The sequence below is a fragment of the Triturus cristatus genome, chromosome 7 (genome assembly GCF_964204655.1).
Source record: "Triturus cristatus chromosome 7, aTriCri1.1, whole genome shotgun sequence".
NCBI lineage: Eukaryota > Metazoa > Chordata > Amphibia > Caudata > Salamandridae > Triturus > Triturus cristatus.
This window is the reverse complement of record NC_140590.1, coordinates 411,016,057-411,040,103: the sequence shown is the minus strand read 5'-3', so window position 1 is coordinate 411,040,103 and position 24,047 is coordinate 411,016,057. Positions and strand designations below refer to the sequence as shown.

Genomic DNA, 24,047 nt, shown 5'->3' with positions numbered 1-24,047 from the left:
TTTGGTCCAGAAGAATTCGGAACGTGCTAGTGATTTGGAGGGATCAGTGTCTTTTGACAGCTTTTGTGCTTCCAGAATAGTGACAACAAACGAATGTTACTTTTTTTTTTTTTAAGCAAATAAGAAGAGGGTGAAGGCTATAGTACCGCACCTGACAAATGAATAGTGTCGTTAGCGTGTAATTCTATAGTGCAACGAACCGAGGAACACTTCCCTCTGAGCTCCTCAAACAGGAACAAGTCCTATCATAAACATAAATGCAACAGGGTTCAGCACTATTTAAAAAAAGTCCGTTGTATTGAAAGGAATGTCCAAGACGTAGATATGATTTTCAAAGGAAATTCTTTTCTTTATTTGATACTTTCACAGGCATGGAATATCACAGCCTTAATAGCACGAGAAAGCCATAGCCGACGCTTTTCGTCTCCTATAAGGAGACTTCTTCAGGGCTATTGAAAGAAACATACAGAATATAATTTAATTCCCAAAACACCAACATGTATATGTAAATACAAAGACAAAACATTTTAAAAACATGAGTTTGACAGAAAATGTTGCCGAATATACGGCATGTATAATAATAAATCGCCAGTGATAAATTAATACTAGAAGAAGGAGGGCCTATATAACAAAAGAATATAATCACTATCATATGTAGTTTGAGTGCCTATCACTCTACATTTTCATTACCATGTATATGTTGAATGCAATGTTCAAGAAAGCACATAATATAGACATTGCATCTCCTTGATAATTCATGTTGTGTCATTAAACATAAAAGATCCCAAAGCCAATGTCAGTTATACAAATGTAATGTTGACCACATAACTCATGATGTGAGAATTATTGAAAAATATCAAGGAAACAGAGCAAAACCTAAAGACCAACATATTATAATGTATATTTCAGACAATACCGCACCTTCAAATTGTTGCCTGATTGATTGCTAATACATTTATACACTCTACTAGATTAAAACATTATTACTAGTCCCTGAGTTCATTGTCAAGAACCATATTGCTCATATAATTCACAAATATTTTCAGTGTCATATACACAAAACATCAATGAAAAATTATTTATTAGTAACTTATTATTTCTGAAGCAAACATGATGCGCAAGAACTTAGTTCATCATAGATGCATCTCAATAACTTAAGTATGCGTTAAAAAGGAATATTGTTGGCCATATAGAACTTACCAAAGAAAAAGTCGAAATTACCTATTTCATAGAGTTTCCTCAGTCAAGGAACAAAGCATTTGTCTAGGTGAGGGCATATGTAAACCTCCAATCAATAATATTCAATACCTATCGAAAGATTAGTAAAAACAGAATGTTTTAATAAAAAATAATGAACAGATCAATATCTATTAGGGGAAGATAAGAGGTGAGCATCATAAGTAGATATTCGATTTATGAAAAACAACAGATATTCTCAAGTGTTACATACACAATGGGCAACGCTTTTTTTTAAAAAAAAGGGAAAGGCTGCCATGAAAAGATGAAACATAGGCATAGTAGTCAAATTAAAAAATAATAAATTCAACAGACAGCCAAAATAATCAAGGATATTTCACACAAACCAAGTGACACTTATTGAATCAAGTACTATAAATCTATGCTCTTAAGGATGTAAGAAAAAAATTGGGCTCATATAAAATAAAACATCAGACCCTACTCGCTAATAAGAAAATGAAACTACCTGTCAATATAGAAGAAGAAAAGTATTGTGTCCTAAATAAACTCACCCAAACAAAATAATATCTCTAGCTTTTTTTCAGTCGCAGTAGATAAGTCGGATACCTAAGCAATAGCTTCTTTAAACCTCCCGCTCCATAGTATACAATACCTGGCGAACGATATAAGTGAAAATCAGCGACGCAAACAACCGTGCGGCCATCTTAAGATGACCGAATATAGATAAGCATCAATTGGTGACCATTGAGATAATATTTCCAGGTGAAATATATCACTATAATCTAAGCGGAAAGGCAAAGTGAAAATATTAATATCGTACAAGCTTAAGAGTTTACAGATCTTAGGATTCAAATAGTGTGTCAACATAAACACGTTCCATACCAGACATCCCCTACACGATGAACACCTTAATTATGGCCAGAATGTTTCATCTGCATATCCTCACCTAAACGGCATGGTAGCCCGTGTCTTCTACTGCTACTGTTGACTTTTCATTCAACAAACAAATGTTACTTTTATGTTCTCCTATTCGGATTTTAACCTTTCTTTCTGTCCTGCCCACATAGATTTTAACACAGGGACATTTCAAAGCGTAAATCACATTCATAGTGTCACAAGTGCTAGAATGTTGTAATTTGATTTTGTATCCTTTAGTGGGATGATTAAAATGATCGCCTATCATGACGTTGTTGCAGTGAAATAATGCGAAATGAAGAAGTTCTAAGAGAAACACCTTTTCAGCTTTGATGTTATTGTGTATAAAGAGAAGTAACATACACCGTGGATGTTACTTCTCTTTATACCTCCATACCGCATAGTGATGGATTAGACGCCATTGAATGGGCTTTACTGAACCACAATAACATCAAAGCTGAAAAGGTGTTTCTCTTAGAACTTCTTCATTTCGCATTATTTCATAGTTATTTTGAATGGAAGGGTGTCTTTTACGCCCAGAATAATGGTACTTCTATGGGCTTTACCGGGGCCCCTTCATATGCCAATATTTTTATGGCTAAACTTGAACATGACCACATTTTAAACAATGAAGCACGGGTTCAACATTTGATCTTATTCAAACGGTACATTGATGATATATTGATAATTTGGAGAGGTGACCTTAGTCTTTTGGAAAAGAATATCGTTGATCTGAATCACATTCATAATCGCATCAAATTCACTCATCAAATCGACAAATCCTGCATCAATTTTTTGGATGTACTTATTCAAATTGACCAAGGCACTATCAACACCAATGTATTTATTAAGGCAACCGACAGAAATAATTGTCTGCATTTCAATAGCTTTCATCAACCTGCTCTAAAAGAGCATCTACCTTATTCTCAATGTATTCGATTAAAAAGAATTACTTCTGATCCTCAAGACACAGTAGACATCATTCACACATTCTCAGATAGATTCCGGAAGAGAGGTTACCCAGAATGCATTCTTGAAAAAACCATAAAAAGACTAGAAGCTATTGATCGCACTAATCTATTGAAATGCACAGAGAAATTACAAACCAATCGAATAGTGTGCATATTGAAACATTCCACTCATTCTTCAATGATTAAATCCATTATCATGAAACATTGGGACATTCTACAAACTGAACCGGATCTCAGTTTTCTATTTCCGCAACGTCCGATCTTTGCTATGCAACGGTCTAAGAATCTCAAAGAACTGCTGGCTAAAGGATCTACGGGCCCCAAAAGAACGTTTAAAGGCATGCAAAAATGTATGAATTGCATACACTGCAACAACGTCATGATAGGCGATCATTTTAATCATCCCACTAAAGGATACAAAATCAAATTACGACATTCTAGCACTTGTGACACTATGAATGTGATTTACGCTTTGAAATGTCCCTGTAATAAAATCTATGTGGGCAGGACAGAAAGAAAGGTTAAAATCCGAATAGGTGAACATAAAAGTAACATTTGTATGTTGAATGAAAAGTCAACAGTAGCATTACACTGGAAAGAAGCCAGACATAACATAGCGCAACTCCGTTTCACTATTCTGGAAGCACAAAAGCCGTCAAAAGACACTGATCCCTCCAAATCACTAGCACGTTCCGAATTCTTCTGGACCAAAAAATTGCAATCTCTGCAACCAATGGGGTTGAATGATCGGATTGAATACAGTTGTTTTTTGTAAAGATTTTTCGTAAAAAGTATTGATTTTGATGATTATTCACAACATGGTGGTGTTTCGTTTTTCGTTTTTAACATCTGTTTATTATTATGCATTGTTTTTTTAGATCTACAGGCTGTAACGAATTTCTCTTGTATTTAATTTTTCCTTGGATTGCAACGTGAATCTACCACTAACCATCAAGTAGCTTTTCCATATCTATTGTTTGGTTACTTTAAGCGCACTGTCAGTGTTCACCTTCACCTGCAATGCACCGTTTTCTATTTCTATGATGAGACACTGTGATCCGCTTTCTATCTTTAGAGGTAGTTCAAATAAACACGTCACTTACATCACGTACATGTTCTTGGCCGAGGAAGCCACGTACAATCATTGAACTCGGTGAGTTTGAATTTCTTAACGTTTGAAATTCTTTAGCGTTCAGCTATTTTGCTTTACGGTGTGGGTTACCGCGAGTACTTTTGGCTCTCACTTTATGAACTGTTTCCGACACCAAGAGGTTTGATTATTATTATTTTTTCTGACACCGCGACTGTTATTATTTTCTATAACACGCGATTATTTTCTCTGACACCGCGACTGTTATTTTTTCTGACACCACTACTGTTGCTTCGCAACATAGCCATTAGCACCTAGTGTAAGCAACGCTTCGCTTAAGGCATGTTTTTTCATTTGGCATTTTCACGCTTTCACGTAGCGTTTGGCACTATTAGGTTGCATGTGCACTTATTTTCACGTAATCATTCTTAAGAGCTTTTCTTTATTTTTACATATTTTTGTGTAAATATGATGGACAATAGTTATTGAGGGCTGTGAGATAAAATTGCCTTTTTCTGTTTCACTTATAGTATTGACATATGACCCCTGATGAAGGGTCTGGATGGGACCCGAAATGCATTGGGTTTGGATGTACTGATGTCATATATGGATGATTAACGAATGGTTTTGAACACCATTTGATTTCAAAGAATTACTTTTGCATCAAATGAATGCAATACATTTTGGAGACATTGAATACTTGTTCTCAATTGACTTATTATGAATATTTGAAGAAATCGGCTGATGACAGTGCTCACACCAGCGGAAGGATTTTTTCTTCACGCACTTTCGACTGAGAATTCACTCATTGTCAGACGGTAGTGATTTTAGTCGGTATAGATGTCATGCCTGGTAACATCCTCCCCTGTGTGTTACCTCCTGACTGGTTTATTGCTAGTTTTTTTCTTCTTTTCTTTTCTGTGTGTATAATTTCTGTGAAAGGCAGGAATGTTCAGCTACATAATGGGTGGGAGTTTGCCTACATTTGCAGGGTTGGGTTTTGCATTGCGTGGGAGGGGTTATAGCTTTGTTTACCCAGCTTTTGTATACATGTACCATATGATTACAGCAACAGAGAGTATACAGGATGATGTTCAGCTGGAGATAGATTACAACAAGGTACTATAGACGTTAGGAGATACTGAGCGTGGTTGTCCAGTTCATGACTTGGAACGTTAGAAGGTTAAATGAATTTAGGAACCTACGCAAGATACTACCCTTTCTCAAATGTCACAGGGTTGATGTAGCTTTATTGCAGGAGACGCACCTGGCCCCTAATAATAGCATGCTCAACAAACGGAGGTTTCAAGGTGCGTTTCAGGTAGCTGATTTTCCTCCCATGCTAGAGGGGTGCTGACCTGGGTTGAACTCTAGATCGGGGATTTCTCTAACTGAGCTTAAGACAGACCCAAATGGTAGGTTTGCCATCTCTCACTGTCAGGGTAATGACATAGAAATGCAGGTAGTCAATATATATGGACCAAACTATGATGCCCTCTGTTCTATAAGGCATTATCAGCTCATACATCCATTTACCCCATGTTGCTGCAATTATGGGGAGGCAACCTAAATTGTGTTTTGAACCCACTATTAGCTAGGTCCGGGGCCCGCCTAGGTGCCCCTCACCTGCTGCTAAAGTTATTGATGATATAGCCACGCAGATGGGACTGGTCGACATTTGGAGGGCTAGGAATCCTGAGGCGGGAGGGTTTATCCATTTCCCTTCCCCTCATGACATACACACTAGAATTGATTACATGCTTATGTCAAGATCTCTCCTTCCTCGGGTCCATGAGTGCATAGTACTACCCCGCACGTTCTCAGATCAATCTCCAGTCCTTATGGAGATTGCAATCCCCCCACGTGGGATTGCCCCTTTCACATGGAGGTTTCCTCCTTATTCGTTACTTGACTCAGTGTTTAGGGCAGAGCTGGCTACAGGAATATCCAATTTTCTTTAAATAAATATTGGTTCAGTTGACCAATTCTCTACTGTCTGGGAGGCATTTAAGGTGCACATTAGGGGTGTGGCCATAAGCAAGCATGCATGAGTTCTTTGCTCAATTAGGGGCAGACTATCGACCCTGGAGGGGCAATTGTGCAAGCTCGAGCTGGAGACCCTTAAGGGCAATGACCCGCAGGTTTGCTGATGCTCTGAAAACAACTCTGGAAGAATACAGAGAGGAAGCAGAACCAATAAACAAAGGGGACCCCTAGAGAACTAATATGGGTAGAGAGTCAGGGGAAAGTCAATTTGAACACAAAAACTATACTCTACCCTTATTATTTAAACAGGTACAGTGTATCACATACTTAAATACAAGCTAAAGACACTCTGGCTGGATCAAACACGAAATATATATACACATACATAAACACGTCTTGAGAATTGAGAAAAGATAAGGGAAAAGGATATCACATCAATTTTTCTTTTTTTATTATTATTTCTTTTATAAATTATCATTAGATTCTTTCCGATATGATCAAAGTATACAAATCACATTTTATACATATAAAAAATTCAGAAACACAATTCGCATCAAAAAATAATAATTCAGACAAATGCGGTTGATGCACAGCAAAAAATAAGTGAGTCACAAAATACAATTGTAATGCAAGGCGGAAAAAAGAAAGAGAGTGACAGGTTCCCAATCAGGAAAAAGAGCTTAATCAAACATACACTCATTCGTATCCAAAACACATTCATACAACATCACACAACCACATTGTTCATTATGGTGTGGACCGACAGCACTCATAGGCCCCACCCAAGAACAAAACCTCAGGAAGAGTCCTTGTAATTGTTCAAAAAGATATATAAATATATATAAAGATGGTATCCAAGGTTTCTGAGAGGCACAGTTTCAAGGTTCAATCAGGTAGGAGAAATAGTGGGGCCCTTTTCAAAACGCAGACGCGCGTTTCAGTGAAACAACTCCTAATAAGGAGTACCACCTTCTTCACGGCGTAACAAACAGCACAAATAGGAACGGGACCTGCGTCGATAAAGAGGGGCTGTTCAGCGCAATTACTTCCGAAATGAAATTCCACAAAGAGCAAAGAAATCACTCTAAATGTCATGAGGGGTCAAATCATCAGGGCTAATTAGCAGAAGAAGAACCTTAAAAGGGGTTCAATCTTTTAGGAGAAAGGCCATTCCAGCGGGCTCAACTCTGACATCAAGGCAAAACACAACGTACAGGAAAATTGGCAGCTAACGGGTATAAATTCAAATCGGATCAGCAGTAGAGATTACAAGTGCTTGAGAAATAGAAACAGCGTCGAAAACAATCGACCGGCGTCTTAGCAAAAATGTTCATGGGATGTGATCACTAACTTGTATTTAAGTATATGATACACTGTACCTGTTTAAATAATAAGGGTAGAGTACAGTTTTTGTGCTCATACAGAGAGGAAGCAGACAGTGAAGTTAAACACATGGGGAAATACACGGTTGCTAGAGCTTATGGGGAAATGAGATAGACCTGGATCCGTGCTGGTGGTGCTGGCTTGGCGCCAAAGAGATTCAGGTGGGGTTTCAGAGTTGCTTGAGGAGGATGCTACTATTCTAATTGACCCTTCTGATATAGCGCATAGATTTAGTAAGTACTATGCAGATCTGTGTAGCTCTAAGATTGCGGTTCATGATGCGGCCCTGTTGGATTACTTGGAACAGGTGCAGCTACCCTGGCTCTCGGCTGTGCACAGGGAGTATCTGATGAGGCCGCTGGATTTCACAGAGATCTAGCTTGTCTTGAACTCTATGCGAGACGTAAGCGATCAAGGGCACGATGGACTAACCGTCACCTTCTACAAGACTTATAAGGACCTACTGGTACCCCACCTGGGTCGGTTATTCGAGGAAATTGGCGAATTGGGTATAATGCTGCCAACAATGAGGGAGGCCCTCATAGTTACTCTTCTGAAACCAGGTAAAGCTCCACAGTTTTGTTCTTCATACAGGCCGTTATCACTTCTTAATGTAGACACGAAAATCTTCTAAAAAATTTTTGCAAATAGACTTGCCCCTCTCCTTCCGACGCTTGTGGGACCTGAACAAGCAGGATTTGTACCGGGACGCATGCCGTCCTAAACCGTAGGACAGTGTTTGGGGTAATTTAGCATGTTAAACCGGATGTCAAAGCTGCAGCAGTCTTTCTAGACACTGAAAAGGCATTTGACTTGGTTGAGTGGCCGTTTATGTTGGCGGTTTTGCGAAGAATGGGAGTTGGAGAGATTTTCCTATAATTGCTATCAGTTTTGTATAACCAGCCGACGGCTAGAGTTAGGTCCAGAAGTCATGTCACATCCCCCATTTGTATATGGTGAGGCACCCGGCAGGGCTGCCCCCTGTCCCCGCTGTTTTATGCCATAGTGGCAGAACCTTTGGCGTTCTCTCTCAGAGAGTACCATGCTTCCCGGGTGATACGATTTCCCAACTATAACCTTGTCATGTCAGCAGATGATATGCTTCTGTACACAAGTGACCCAGCAACCAACCTTGCTCCATTGATTTGTGAGGTGATTAGATTTGGGGGTGTCTCCGGTTTACAGATTAACTGGAATAAGTCCATTATTTTTCCATTAACCCTTGCCATGTCACCATTTGATTTAGACTTCCCTCTGCAGTGGACCACGGATTCAGTCCGATATCTGAGGATACAAGTTCATACTGATTCAGACATAGTCCTGCAGGACAATTATGGTAAAGCAATGAGTAAACTAGAGGAAGATGTCGATAAATGGATAAGGTTGCCCAGATTATTATTTATTTTTACTAACAGCCCAATGGTACACCGCAAACATATTTTCAAGAGGCTGAGAGCTCTGATGGTTCGATTGGCGTGGGTGGGGAAGTCCCCTCATGTTAAGATGGACACACTTACACTTCCATACTCTAGGGGTGGGCTGGGAGCCCCGGATCTGGAACTATATTATAGAGCTGCTCAGAGCTCACATGCCTACTCCTGGTGCTATGGCCCATACATTCTCCCTCATCTCCATATTGATAAAATAGCAGTAGACCCCTCCCCGCTGCCTCGGGGGCTTACTCGGCCTACTAGCAGACAGTGCAGAGTTTTAGACTCTCTAAACTCGACTGTGCATGCTTGCCACGACTTATTAAAAAGACAAGTGGGTGCACTACTATACTCCCCTCTGCTACCAGTGGATTGGTGTCCATGGCTCCCGATGTGTGAGGAAAGTGCTGTGATACAGTCACTCAAGGCTGTTCGTATTTGCATGATGGGTGATCTTTTCACCGATGGTAGGGTCTCTACTTGGGAGGAGACTTCTGTGGGTTTGCATTCCACCTCTCCACTCACCCAGTTTCACTATTTTAGGGTTCGCCATGCTATGTTGGCTCTGTTGAGAGATGATCTTCAAGAGCCCCCTGCTCTTCCCTCCTTCACTTTTCTCCTATGTGCTAAGACTCTGTTCAAATTGGTATCCAACCTATATGTTCTGTCTCAGGAGTTCAGGCGCACGCACTACTCCACAGCTAGAATGCGTACCCCAGGCATACCCTCCACCCGCGTATGTCCCCACCGTACCCCAGGCGTACCCCCCACCCGCGTATGTTCGCACCGTACCCCAGGCGTACCCCCCACCCGCGTATGTACGGACCGTACATACGCGACGATTGGGGTACGCCTGGGGTACAGACTGTACATACGTGAGGATTGGGGTACGCCTGGGATACGGTGCGGACATACGCGGGTGGGGGGTACGCCTGGGGTACGGTGCGGACATACGCGGGTGGGGGTATGCCTGGGGTACGGCGCGGACATACGTGGGTGGGGGTACGCGCCGTACATACTGGGGGTGGGGGGTACGGGCCATACATATGCCATGTTGGGGTACGCACCGTACATGATGACATGTACAATGTGGGTGATGGCGTGTACGTCACGTAGTGGGCCCCCTTTTCCTCGTGCATCGCAGTGTACTTAGCTTTTCCGGCACTTTTTGGCTCCCGTATAAATATAGCCGTGCGGAGTGCTGTAGGTACGAATCGTACTTGCTGGTCTGTAAAATGCTGCCTGACTCCGTGCGGACGTCGCGTACGCGCTGTCCAGGATCGGAATTGTATATTTTTTAGCCGTACGGTGTTTCTTACGATTCGTACGGAAATGGTATTTCTGTACGAATCGTACTTGCTGGTTTGTACGGTGGAATTCCAGGGTACGAGTCGTACGGAGAAAACGCTCCGTACGACCATTTGTACCCGGGTTTTACAGGATCGGAATCGGCACCTAAGTGTAGCAAATGTATACAGCAGGAGAGTGATAAGGGTGTAGTATGTAGCTGGTGGTACATTTTGGAGCACACTGTTGCAGGTATATTACTAAAGCATTGTGCAATAACACGCTGTTATTTAAAGATAGCACATTTTCCATTGAAATGGCCACTAAACTTGCACAGTCACACAGTTTTATTGATAAAACTATATAGCACACAAAAGATAATGGCGGAAGAATATTTATCATTTGCGTATCACCAAGTGAAAGTGTCTTGATTTGTTTGGATTCTACTAAAATCTTTGTTTCAATCACACTTCAGAATTACAAAAAAGTGGTTCCTTTTTGTTTTCCTAACTGCTGATTTATTCTGAAATATGTGTACAGTTCATTCACAGGTCTGTTAATAGTTTTTGGGGAAGTGTTACAAAAAATGACATCCTACAGCCTTTCCTTTCACACTTCACTGTCTCACTTTGCAGGCAGACAAAGAACAGCAAACATCAATTGCCATGTTTAAAGAATAGGAAGCAATTTGTCAGAAGCCTGACATTGGACCTCTGTCTTTGAAGCACATACATGTGACAAGAAAAATACTAAATATAAAGCATGTTTATTTAATGCTCTGTCACAACCCACCAAAAATCGGCTGGTGACCGGTCAGTAGGTTGCAACCTACAGTTGGGGAAAAGCTGTCTAAAATACATCTGAGGTTGCAGGCATTCCCGCCCACAGAGGGTGCGATCTAGCAGTATACACCATTGTTATTCATAGAGTGGGGCAAAGACTGGTTTCCGTATTATCATTGCATGACTGCAAATGACAAAGTTCAGCTGGAAATAAATGGGAAATAAATTCAGCCCGAAGATTTACCAGTGGATAAGACTAATTCAAGCATGATATTTTCTTGTAGGTAGCATGGGTAGACCAGCCCCATCCAAACAATGCTGTTGGTCCTCATCCAGTGTCTTTCACAACTAGACAGTATGTTTTTTACCAACTCTTCCCAATGGCCTGTACCCAATCATTTTACTAGCACAAGAGCCAGCAATGACCAAGTGTTTGGAGATAGTTTGCAGGATGGCAGTGATAAAAGATTGTCGTAGGGCGTCATTTTGCCATCCCCCATAAAGAGGGTGGCATGCAACAATTCCACTCAAACAGAAAGCAATCACCTTCACAATGTAACTAAGGGAAACAGGCAATGATATAGCAGTCTGCCAGGGACTTCTCTTCCCAAAACACAGTAGATAAAATGTATGTGAAATTAAAGCATACATTTTACTAGTGGTTTGTTTTATCTTAGTGCTGTGAAGTTATTCCATGCAGGTATATGTGTACCTGGCTGGGGATAGGTTTTAATCCATCAGCAGCCCCCTCAAACTCTGAAATAAACAATGCTTCACTTGAGCAAGTATAATTGCTCTTCTCTCGCAATGTTGGGAAGGTTTACACACTATGTAATAAATCCAGCCATCAAAGATCATTTGGCTGCCTGGCAGTGACATAACTCCCAATCCTAAGAAAAATCATTGAGTAACTCATACAGCTTGCGAGGCGCTGAAGTGCTTTCCGGTGAGAACCACACTCCGTAAACCAAAGGTGGATTAGTAGAGGGAAATATAATTATTGGGAGTGGTGGACATTTGAGTATGTTAGTTGGACGAATAGGATAAAGGATGGCTAGAGGAGTGAAGAGTTTAGAAATAGTTATTTTGGGAGTTCATAGTAATGAATGAGGTTTGGGATGAGTCAGAGGCTGGAAGCGCAGGATATTTTGAAAGAGAAATATTATTATTTGTAGAGTAGTGGTTTGGGGAAGATTGCCATTTTTTTGTATAAAACTAAAACACCTGCCTTACTCCCTGATCTAGAACATTCATTTGCCTTAACCTCTGGCTAACAGGAAACAACTACTTCGTCATCAGTTCCAAAAACTCAGAGTTTCACTACATTCCTCAGTGAACCTATGTGCCTCATCCTCTGTGCCATTCAAGGCATTTGCCACAGCAACAAAGCTATAAGGCACACTTGCTCCATACCAAAGAATTCTGCCTGTCGAAGAAATCACCAGACTCACAGACTCCCCCCCCATGGATACCACCTTCCTCACCCCATTTGCCCCACCATAGACACAAAAGGCAGCATCTACATTCAGGGAAACCACAATGCACACAAGAGCATGCACCTCATTGAACGTCTACCTTATTCCCTTGCCCACAAAAATCAGCTACCTCATCCTCTGTCTTCAAGAAGATATATCCCTAATCCCCACCCAAATGCCATATTCTCAATAACCCTGGGCGTAGTTTGCGTAGTAGCGCTACGCGTAGCAACAGGGAGTGCACTTCGCACTACGCAAGATACGCGTAGCACTACGCGAACTGCGTAGTGCGCTGTTCGGGATGATTGCACAGTGCCGGATGCTTGTCCACACTGTGCAATCATTGAAAACGGCATCTCGCACAGTGCGAGCTGTTGTTTTCTGCCGCTCGAGTAGATTTTTACTTGAGCGGCTGCTTTCTCAACGCAGACTGGTAGTTTCTCATCGCGAGCGGTCGCGAGCATACGCGACCACTCGCAGTGCGGAACCTGACCTCCCCGCGTTGAGAATCTCGCCGGGAGGTTTATTTTCCATGCTCGCGATCGCCAACTTGATGTTGCTGATCGCAAATGAGGAAAAAGTCTCTCCGTGATATCTTTTTGCTCGCTCGCGGTCGCCTACTTGACGTTGAGGATCGCGAGCGAGCAAAAAATGGCAACTACCCTATGCGTTTTTGCACTGTGCTACGTGCAATTCGCGTAGCGGGAAGTAGCACAAACTACGCAAACTACGCGAGCGTAGCGTAGTTGGCCGCCCAGGGTTAATTCTCAGTCCCAGAGAGCATCAGACAAATCACTAACATCCTACTCTGTCCCAAAAAAATCATAATTTGTTTCTGGAGACAGTCGAAATGAAACCCCCCAGTCCCTGGAAAATCACTGCCTTGACTTTTTCCATATCACTTGCCCCTGAGAAATCATCCACCTTATTGACAGCTGTGGAGAAACCTCACACTTTAGCATCTGGTCCAGAAAAAAAACACACATCTACTTTACGCCCTGCCTCATAACTTTTGAAATATTGTCAAACCTGACAAGCATTTTCCCCATAAAGACTGTCCACCATGAGAAGCACTGTCCTACTCTCCCTGGAGAAATATTGTCCACCCAGAGAAGCACAGTCCCATACTCTCCTCTGAGGAAAAATTGTCCATCCTGAGAAGCATTTTCCCATAGTCTCCTTCAGTAAAACACTGTTAATCCTGAGTAGCACTGTCCATTCTCCCCAACGGAGAAACGCTGTCCACCCTGCAAACACTGACTCATACTCTCCCCCAGAGAGTCAACTGTCCATCCTGCTGACAAGCAATGTCCCATACTCAACTGCGGAGAACCACTTTCCATCCTGAGAAACAATTTCCATCCTGAGGACTGCCCAACACTCTCCCCCAGAAAACCACTGTTTATCCTGGGAAGCTCTGTCCCATACTCTCCCACGTAAAAGAACCGTTCATCCTGACAAGCTCTTTTCCATTCCCCTGCCCCAGAGAAACACTGTCCAACTGTCCATCCTGAGATGCACTGTCCCATACTTTCCCATGGAAACACACTATCCATACAGAGAAGCACTGTCCTGTACTCTCCCATGGAGAAATACTGTTGTCTTCATAAGCACTGTCCTCTCAATCAACAATATCATACTACCCTGAGAAACACTCACCTGTCCTAGCACTGTCCATGCTCATCTACTAAGAACTACCATCCACCCTGAGAAAACCCATCTATCTTCTCCCCTCGGAAAACACTGTGCCATATTCTCCCACGAAAAAATATTGACCATCCGGTTAAACTGTTCTTCTTCCAAGGAAGAACACTGATCCATCCTAAGAATCCCTATCCCATACCCCCCTCTTATAGAGAAACCCTGATCCACCCTGAGCACCACTGCCCCATGCTGAAAAAACAATGAGCACTGTCTTAAGAAGCACTGTCCCATTCCCCCATATGGAGACACACTGATCCAACCTGTGCAGCACTGTCCCATACTCTACCTCGAAGAAACACTGTCCATCCCAACACTCTCAAAGTCTCTCCCTCCCTGAAACAGTGGCTCATCAATAATCCAAAGACACACTGCCCACCATCAGAGGCAATGACGATACCCCTTGAAGGACAGAAATCAATCCTGCATTTCCTCCGACAGCACTACCCTACCTTCAGCCTCCAATCATGCCCATCCCTCCAACAACATTCAAACCACCTACCCAACTCACCTAGCCCGCAGAGGTGACTATAGTGACAGGGGTTGAAGCAGGCTCCGCCCTCCGAATCCCCAAAATTCTGACTGCCCAAAAGCGCCATCCGCTTGGCAGGGCACTAAAGATTGGATAAGTGAAAGAGCTTGCAGAGGAGCCATGGGGGAGGCGAACAGACCACCGACTCGCAGAACGGAATAACTTCTAGTACATACAAATGACAACCACCTCCTCCAACACTACAAATAAAATGTCACTCATAGATTCAGCACTGAGACAGAGACTCTGTAGGTAGTGGAAAAAGTTCACCGCATCCTCAATAATGGCTCCTGCTGGTGAAATTAGATCTTTACAGGACTTTTCATTTCACCATTATGCTCTCCTTTCTGCCATTATGGGCTACAAGGGAAAAGTACTAGGATCATTCTTTACTTATCTTTCGGGTATACCCATTTCTGCAAATTGATTTCAATTCCTCGTAGCCTTTGAAATATAGTCTTTCTAAGGATTTGATTATCTCGAGTATTTTGTTTACTTATTATGTTAAGCAAGTGGTAGCCAAGTTATCTAGTCTAGGAGTTTAAATCATCAGCATACCGATCATACTCAGCCTTTTCTAGGGATCACCTCCCCTGATCAGACCCACAGCCTAAAATGAGCACTCTCTTGATTTCAACAGTGGATGCTCTCAGCTTTGCTAATCCTAAATCCTCAGATGACTGACTTCCTTTTCCTCAGCCCTTATAAGCCATGTGCCAATAGTCTAACTGAGGTTCCTCTGTCAGCCCAAGCGATCTCACTCTAAGCACTGCCACAATAAATCACTTGTATTCACCTTAGCCTGTAATCAGTTAAATTAGCTTTCTAAACAAATACCTCTAAAGTAGCATCAATCCTCCAATTCCTGCTCAAGCCTTCACCACATAGAAAGAAAGTCTGCAAATATAACATTTTGGCAGAGAACAAAGATTTTTTTTTAATTTTTCCCAGTTCCCAGTTCAGTACTAAACAGTCAACAGCCATCCTCTGCCAAGCAGACAGACTAGTCAAGCAATTGAAGAAATTAGACCACATTTCCAGTTTGTTGTCCCTTCTGTTCGAGTACCCTCGCCATCCTTGCCTTGAATTCAAAATCTTCTCCACTACACACAAAGAGTTCGATCCACAAAGATAGACTGAGATAAAGGTTTTACTTTACAACTTTTGGTATTCACAAAGGGCATTTATGAGTAGTCAAGTTAGACTTTTGTCTCAGTTAAACTTAAGTTTTGGTCTTAAGGTTAACTGAGACTAAACCTTTGATCTTTGTGAATACCGTAAGTCGTAAAGTTTGACTTTCGTCTCAGAAAATGCAACACCTCCTAAAACTTTATAGCAAGGATTATCACATAGCAAATCTTCTACCCCCAGGGTTTGTCAGATGGGGGTAGCCAACACAAACATCATTGCCTACTACAGTAATCTGTGAGACAAGGTAGCAAAATGTCTGACTAAGTGCATTAGCACAATGCCATAACAATTCACTCATAAAGACCCATTAACGTGTTTTTCACTATATATAATTTAGCGCTCCTACTGCCTTTGTTGTACCTTTTCATAAAAGAATCAACCAGACATAGGGCATCCGAGCAACCTTTATTTCTGGCTTGTCACCAAAATAAGGCCTACTGTTCTGAGAATAAGCTTTCCTACAAGGCAATCGTGAAGCATACAGTCCTCACATTACAAATATGTGTACAGTTAAAGTTGACAAAACAATAAGCATCCTATCCTAAGAGGGTCTAATAAGGATGATCAAAAGCAACTTTTACCCTCAGAGTTAGTGAGAGGGGGTAACCAACATCAAAACCTTTGCCTACTGTAGAACTCTGTGACATTCTGTGCAACAAAATACCTACATACAGACTTTAAAACAGTATAATAATAATCTATCGTTAAAGGTTTATTTGCTTTAACATATGCTTTTCACTATAAAAGAAGACAGGTCTATTGCCTTTGTCAAACTGTTCCTAATAAACAGACCATAAAAATCGTACTTGACATAACTCTTTAAAAAAACAAATCAGGCTTAGAGCCTTTAACAATGACCTGTCACTATAACCAACTCAGCCCTGCGGTATCGAACATGGGCTTTCACACAAAGCATTGCAGTTGGCAAAACAGTATACATCCCCTCCTAAGTGGGTCTAATAAGGTCTTTTCACCTGAGGGTCTGTCAGAGGGATAAATAACGTCAAAACCTTTACCTACTATTATAATATGTGAGATTCTATGTAACAAAACACCTGTATACAGTCTTTACCACAGTAGAATAACAATCCACATTTAAAAGAAGACAGGCTTACTGCCTTGGTGTTAACTTTTCATAATAAACAGATCATATTGTGGAATCTGACATCATTGCTTGTCAGCATAAATAATTCAATTCAGTACAATATAAGCACTCTTTTACACAGCCTCTGCCAAATCAAATACAAGCTCTTCTCCAAGAACTACTTATTAAAGCTATTTTGCCATTACATAAGGTAACAACAGTTGTCCTGTCCAGCTAGATCTAAAAACCCTTCAGTCACAGTGGCAGAAGTTCTCCTTTAATTTAGTAGAGAAGTGGCAAACATTCTACTGAGTGCCATGCAGCATTATTCAACTCAAATGTACAAATACATACATGGAACGATCAATCTGATCTGGTACACATCTTCCTTTTTCATACTTCCAAAGACATAATTGTCACTTCAGTATATTTGTTCTTTACCTTTTATCTTCTTTATAATATCATATTTTTGGCTTTGCTGGTGCCTGAAGGTCTGTATACAGCGCTTGAAGGCCCTCGGCTCTGAGGTTCTGAGTTGTAACTGTAGACACCTAATAAAAAAGACAAGAACTGTTACTTTATCAAGCTATGGGTAGGTCAGACTTGGCAGAGAGGCTTTAATAAAGATGTGTGGTAGGGTTTAAAAGGCCTTTAAGGTGTTAAATATAGAAAGAGGGGCATGGAGTGAGGACAGAGTGGATTCTATCCCAGTATCAATTACATCAACGTATAGCTCCCCCACAGAGAGCACAGATGTAGTACATGGCCAGAGTGAGAAACCTACAAGGGATCCAGGCCCACTTACTTTCACTGTAAAGCATGTGAAAAGAGAAAAAATGCTTTCAGCGAAGGGATTGGTTAGTGGATTTTTGTATGAAAAAAATGAAAAAAATGAAAAAAAATTAAGGATGGTCGTGTGGGCCTTTATTGGGACCCACATGATGAATAGGAACCCTCCGTTTGGTGTCAATAGGACTATAGATCTGTTATTGTAAGAAAATGGACTCTTAATTGTGGAATCTGGATAGCTGCTGGACAAGGTGCTGCTGAAGCTGTTGGTTTGGCAGGACAAACTCTGAAAGGGAAAATTCAAATTTTTTGGCCCGCTGAAGTCCATTTGTCAGGCAGATATTTTTTATTCCTTCGCTCGGTCAGGGTTTCTCATTTAAATTTTAGCGATAAATTGCTCCATCGCATTGACGGCGGTGCCAACAACCAAGTTTTGAAATGTCATTGGCCAGCTGATGTTTGAAGGATTGACAAAAATGTGCTGTCTTGGTGGTTCCTTCCAATGCAGTCTTACTTTGCCAGATAACTCAGTCGTGGCAAAATTAAAAAAATATATATTTTCAAAAAGAAAATCCCAAAGTGAAATTTATTTCTAAAATAAAAACAACAATGCCCGCCAAGCCATGGGGAGCATTACGCTCTTTAGAGTGCCTCTTACCAGCATGTTTTTCCTGGTATTGAAGGGGCTAAATCTCTGATAGCACTTACTCCATTGGGCCGTTGGAGAAGTTTGACCAAGGTAGAGACAGAGAAGTCTCTGTTGTTGTCTTCCCAAACCAAAATCAGGGGGGGGGGGCATAATGTTGGTGGAAAGGACACTCCTTTGCCATTGCAATTTGGTTCCATCCCTGCCAATATTTAAATCAGGCGCTTATTCTCTTTTTTGGAGCTCAAAATCTCCAGAGGGCCAAGCCTAAAACTACCCAAAGAAGTCCTTCTGAAAGGTAATGCCATTGTTTTGAGATCCTTCTGAAGCTCCAGAGGTATTGTAATTCCCAAAAATGTAACTATAATCATTCTGCACAATGTTCATCTGGCAGGGCCACAGCCTCCACCACATCCCCTCATTTTAGCGGTCAGCTTTCCAGACCAGGGGCTAGAGTTCAACCCTGGGACCTCATTATAAGGTTTTCATTAATCCTGATTTGGTCTGTAAAATGAATTACCATCTGAATCAGAATATATGGTCCATGCTTACCCCACAGATCTGTAATGTTTCACCAAGCAACTCCACCTCCCTAGGGCACGTAAAGATTTTGAGTGCGATAGTGGAAGAGAGTGATGAATTGCGAGAGGAAACAGTACTAGAATAACTTATTTCTAAGGGGATGCACAGGGTCTCACTTGTAATCCATGGGGACCCTTTGACACCGGAGTTACAGACGCTTAGTTTTTGGAAACTCCGAGGTAAAATTACCAGGGGATAGAGGGGCCCTCATAATGAAGGCTAGACTTGCTCAATGTTCAAGGATCTATCTACAAATAGAAAAAGAATTCATTGCTGGATGCAGTTAAAGATGTAGAATATTTCGCAGTAAAATAGTTTTTGCAGGTCTATTTAAATGGTGGGCTGGGACTCCAGCTGAACTCTGCTTTTCCATCCAAATGTAATTCAAGGGCTTGTTGACTTGACTCCTGTTGCTTGAGACTCAGGGACATCAAAGAATCTACCACTGCCCCTGTGCCTGTTTCAGTGGAAGTGGACACAGATACATGCATCATGGAAATCGATGCATCCTCTGCCTGCATGTAGCAAAACTGGTGCATTGACATGGTTGCATGAGTAGAATCGGTGCATCGCTCTTGGAACAAATGCATCACCATGAGAGGCCCAATGCATCGGAACCTCGCATCAGCACCTCCACAGCTTGAGGAAATCAACGCATCTCCTCTGCTGCATGGGGAACCCTATGCATCGCACTTCAGAACCAACGCATCGTGGCCAGGCATCCCATCTGTGGAAGCGACGCATCACCCTCACTATGGAATCGACATCAACACATTGCTCGACTGCGGGCCGTATCTCACTGTTGGGACCAGAATAAAGTACTTTGTTCACCAGGGCCTGCATGGGTCCTATAGCAGGTCTGCCCTCCATCGTGGGCAGACCAAACTTTTGACTTTGCCCCGGTCCAGCAAGACCTCAAGTGACCCCATAAGTGCTATTTGCTTCTAATTGCTAGAACCCATTTTATTCTTTGAAAATTAATATCTCAACTTTTACATATTGTTTCATTAATGAAGTCGTACTTTAGTTTTGAGTCTTTTGTGGTGTTTTCACTGTTTCACTGTTTAAGTGTTGCACAAATACTTTACTCATTGCCTCTTAATTTAAGCCTGACTGCTTTGTATCAAGCTACCCGAGAGTGGGCACAGGATAATGTATGTTATGTAGTGAATTACCCTAGCTAGGATTGTGATTCCTGCTTGGACCGGGTGCACACTCTGCCAACCAGAAACCCCATTTCTAACATTTGTGATCAGCGGTGAGGATAGGATTTGTGTTTGTGCAGCATACAGTAACTTGGTATACACTACCCATCCACATCCAAATATTTCACATTTTGTCACATTTTCTCTGATTTGCATTTTCTTAATTTTAAGTCCTCTAACATATTTTCTTAAGCTGGTTTTACAACTGGTACAAAATTTGGTGATCTGTCCAACCTGGATACGAATACAGTGGTCCATCTTGAAGAATTTTGTAAGGAGATGGGAGTACCTGCCAAGGGAGCCACCAAAAAGTTGGAGATTTAAAAGGTGCAGAGGGCCTGGCAGTAGCCCGCTCGTAGGAGAACGATGAAGCAGGTGAGTCAAGAAATGGCTTTTCAGAGGAAAAACTTGTAGAAGCTAAGTAACACATCTCTGAATTTGAGCTCCCTGACAGAGCAGGAAGCAGTCTCTCCGCCCCGGGCCTATCCTCTGAGGAACTGGCTAAGAGGAGGGAGGAGAGGGAATTCAAGCTACAGATGGCAAAATTAAACATTGGATTAGAGGAGAAGAAAGCTGAGGCTGACAGAGCTTTGGCAGAGATAAAAAACATCTAGCTCGGCGGCGCAACTGACAGCAATTAACCAATGTATGTACAGAACTAATGATGATCCTGGCTATAGGATGGATAGATGGCTCCTTCCTGAGGGTCACTATACCCGGGTACTGTACACGAATACCACAAAATTAAACGTAACCGGCCCAACCCAACATGCAGTTCAAAAATGGCACACTGTCAATAAGAGAATGGGATGGGAGGGGACAATAACACAGATGACCCCTTTTTGGGGTACAGAATGTTGGACTTGGCCCTTTTTGGCTAAAGTTCCCTAAACTTTTTGCTCTCCCCGAGACCTTTTTTCAGACATGGTGTTGCCAACTTAGATGCTTTGGGCACTTTGCCACTGCTGATCAGTGTCAAAGTGCAAGTGTTCCCTGTGTAAAGTGTAATGGTAATTGGTTGTCCATGATTGGTATGTTGCCGTACTAGTAAAGTCCCTAGTAAAGTGCACTATGTGTGCCAGGGTTGGTAATGCAAATGCTAATAGTGGGTCTGCAGCACTAATTGTGCCACCCACAAAAGTAGCCTTAACGAGAGAACTCAGGCCTGCCACTGCATTGCCTGTGCGCAGTTTGTTAAACTGCCATGTTGTCCTGACAAGTGCACCTGACGTGAAAGCAAGGGTCCCTATTTGGCCTAAGGTACCTACCTCAGCCACCTAGAGACCCCCAATTCTAACATTGGTGGTCAGCGGTTTTGGATTTGAACGTGTATTTGCACATTCACTCACAGTAATTGGTGTACATCACTAGTAGCGCAGACCATGACGTACCCACATTTTGTGTTTTGATTTTTGGTTCTATTTTTGAGCGACCTTTAAGCCACGCATCATGTCTCAGAGGAGTCAAGTAACCAGTGAGGCTGCAGAATTAGTGTTCGACATTGAGGCATTGCTTACCTACAAAGTTTATCAATTGAGGCAATTCTGGAGAGCTTTGGGATGTCCCATGTAATATAGCGCAAAGAAGGAGGAGCTGCAAATGGCCTTGAGGGCCTGGTGGGAAGCCAAAGGGGCTCAGGAGACAGGTGATGTTGAGGTGGATGAGGATGACCCAGGGAATGGATTTGGTCCACAGGATTTGCCAGTGGAAAGACCAGCCTCAGGGGCTGGTAGTAATCATTCAGGGAGGAGTTTTTCACCAGAAGAACTGGAGGAAAACCAAAGGGTCAGAGAGTATGAGTTGGAGGTTTTTAAACTTAAAACTCAAGCGGAATACAAGAAGCTGCTCATTGAAAGTGAAAAGCGAGCAGAGGAGAGCAGGAACGCTCTCAACCAGAACGAGAAAAAGATTCTCTTAGCTCATGAGTTAAGCATGAGGGAACTGGACATTAAGGTTCAACAGGTGTAGTCCAGTTTGAATGGTGGCAGTGCACAGCCAGTGCCAAGTGTGGATGAGTACAAGTATGCACTGGATGATTGCGTGTTGGTTAACATGGCAAATGATTTGAAGAGGTTGCTCAATTTGGCCCCCAGGGAGCCTAGGCTCAGTCATTGTTTTCCAGGATTGCGCCAACCCGTGTTAGGGTGCGAGCTCTTTGATTACCGGGAGCTGGCACATGAGCCCGACCCCTGGTCACTGGTCCAAGGGTCTGAGGAGGCATTAGAGAGGGAAAAGAGGCGAAGTAGAGTAGTTAGGTCCGAGAGTAGTGGGACGGGCATGCGGGCTAGCACCCTGTCACAAAGGAGAGGGAGGGAGTGTGAGTAGCGTCCTCAGGGGTTCACCACCCCACCCCAGAGACTGGAGGGTTCTTTAGAGGAGCACCAGGTGGGAGGCCTAGCGCCTACTTACCAGCTGTGTGAGGGAGAACCCCTAGCATCAGTAGGGCGTGGGGCGTCAATAACCAGAGCTCCCGTGGTCCTGAAGTTTGTGGGTGCCATTCCTACGTGGCAGGCACAGAAATCTAAATGGAAGGTCAAGAGAGGGAAGTGTTCCCCAGTGGGGAAACCTGTGGGACAGTGCCCAGCCAGTAGGGCTAGGTCCCCTAGAAGTGACCAGGTTAAACCCACCTCTATCCTGGAGGGCAGGATAACTGAAGACAGTATCCAGACCGATGAGTCTTCCAGGGGTACTGCTCTAGGTGGGATCTGGCAAGGGACCAGCACTCCTGGAGGGCCCCCGACTGCCAGGAAGTAGCCATGGAGCAGCATAGTTGGCCCAGGGAGTAGTGACCAAGAGAACCCCCTGGGGTCAGGAAGGCAAAGAACAGGAGGGTGTCCCTGCAGTAGCGGGCCTGCGTCGGTGTTCTATCGCCCCAAGCAGGGAAGTATATCAAGGTAGTTGATTGGTGTACCCTGGCTTTAGGCTGAGAGGGGGTTGTGTTGGACTTGGCCCTTTTTGGCTAAAGTTCCCTAAACCTTTTGCTTTCCCCCTAGACCTTTTTTCTGACATGGTGTTGCCAACTTAGATGCTTTGGGCACTTTACCACTGCTGATCAGTGTCATAGTGCAAGTGCTCTCTGTGTAAAGTGTAATGGTAATTGGTTGTCCATGATTGGTATGATTGCCTTACAGGTAAAGTCCCTAGTAAAGTGCACTATGTGTGCCAGAGCTGGTAATGCAAAATGCTACTAGTTGGCCTGCAGCACTAATTGTGCCACTCACACAAGTAGCCTTAAAGAGAGAACTCACACCTGCCACTGCAGTGCCTGCGAGCAGTTTGTTAAACTGCCTGTTGTCCTGACAAGTGCACCCACTTGCCAGGCCTTACCCTTCCCTTTATACACACATCAGACACCCCTATGGTAGGTCCAAGGAACCCACTGGGCAGGGTACAGTGTATGTGAAAGGTAGGACATGTACCGGGCTGTGTACCATGTCTTAACAGTAAAATACTCTCCATTTCGTTTTTCACTGCTGAAAGGACATCTTGCCTATAGGACAGAATGGGGAGGCTGTGCAATATGTTTCCAGCCTATCTTCCCAAAGGCTTAAGATGGAGAGGTGAAGTTTAGTGTGCCTGAACTCACAATTCAATAACACATCTTTTTGTGAAGGTGGTTTTTGCATTGTGTGTTTAGAAACCACTCTTTTAGAAGTGGCTGGGTTTTTGTGCTCTAACATTTCTGTGTGTCTCTGCCTGGTTGTGGATTGACTGTCTGGATTTGAAAGCGATAGGCTCTGGGGAATGTCTTGACTCAGGGAAAGGAGGTGAGACAGCAACAGGTTGACCTGCATCTGGAGT

At 42.7% G+C, this 24,047-nt stretch overlaps 1 protein-coding gene across 1 annotated transcript in view; it reads right to left on the bottom strand.

The window, feature by feature from the left end:
• Positions 1 to 24,047, bottom strand: part of LOC146809818 (E3 ubiquitin-protein ligase TRIM39-like) — a 235,354-nt gene that overhangs the window by 97,443 nt on the left and 113,864 nt on the right. The window contains exon 5 of the mRNA XM_085614908.1: positions 17,466 to 17,575. Within this exon, the coding sequence (XP_085471034.1) occupies positions 17,466 to 17,575 (110 nt within the window). The remainder of the gene's footprint in view (positions 1 to 17,465; positions 17,576 to 24,047) is intronic.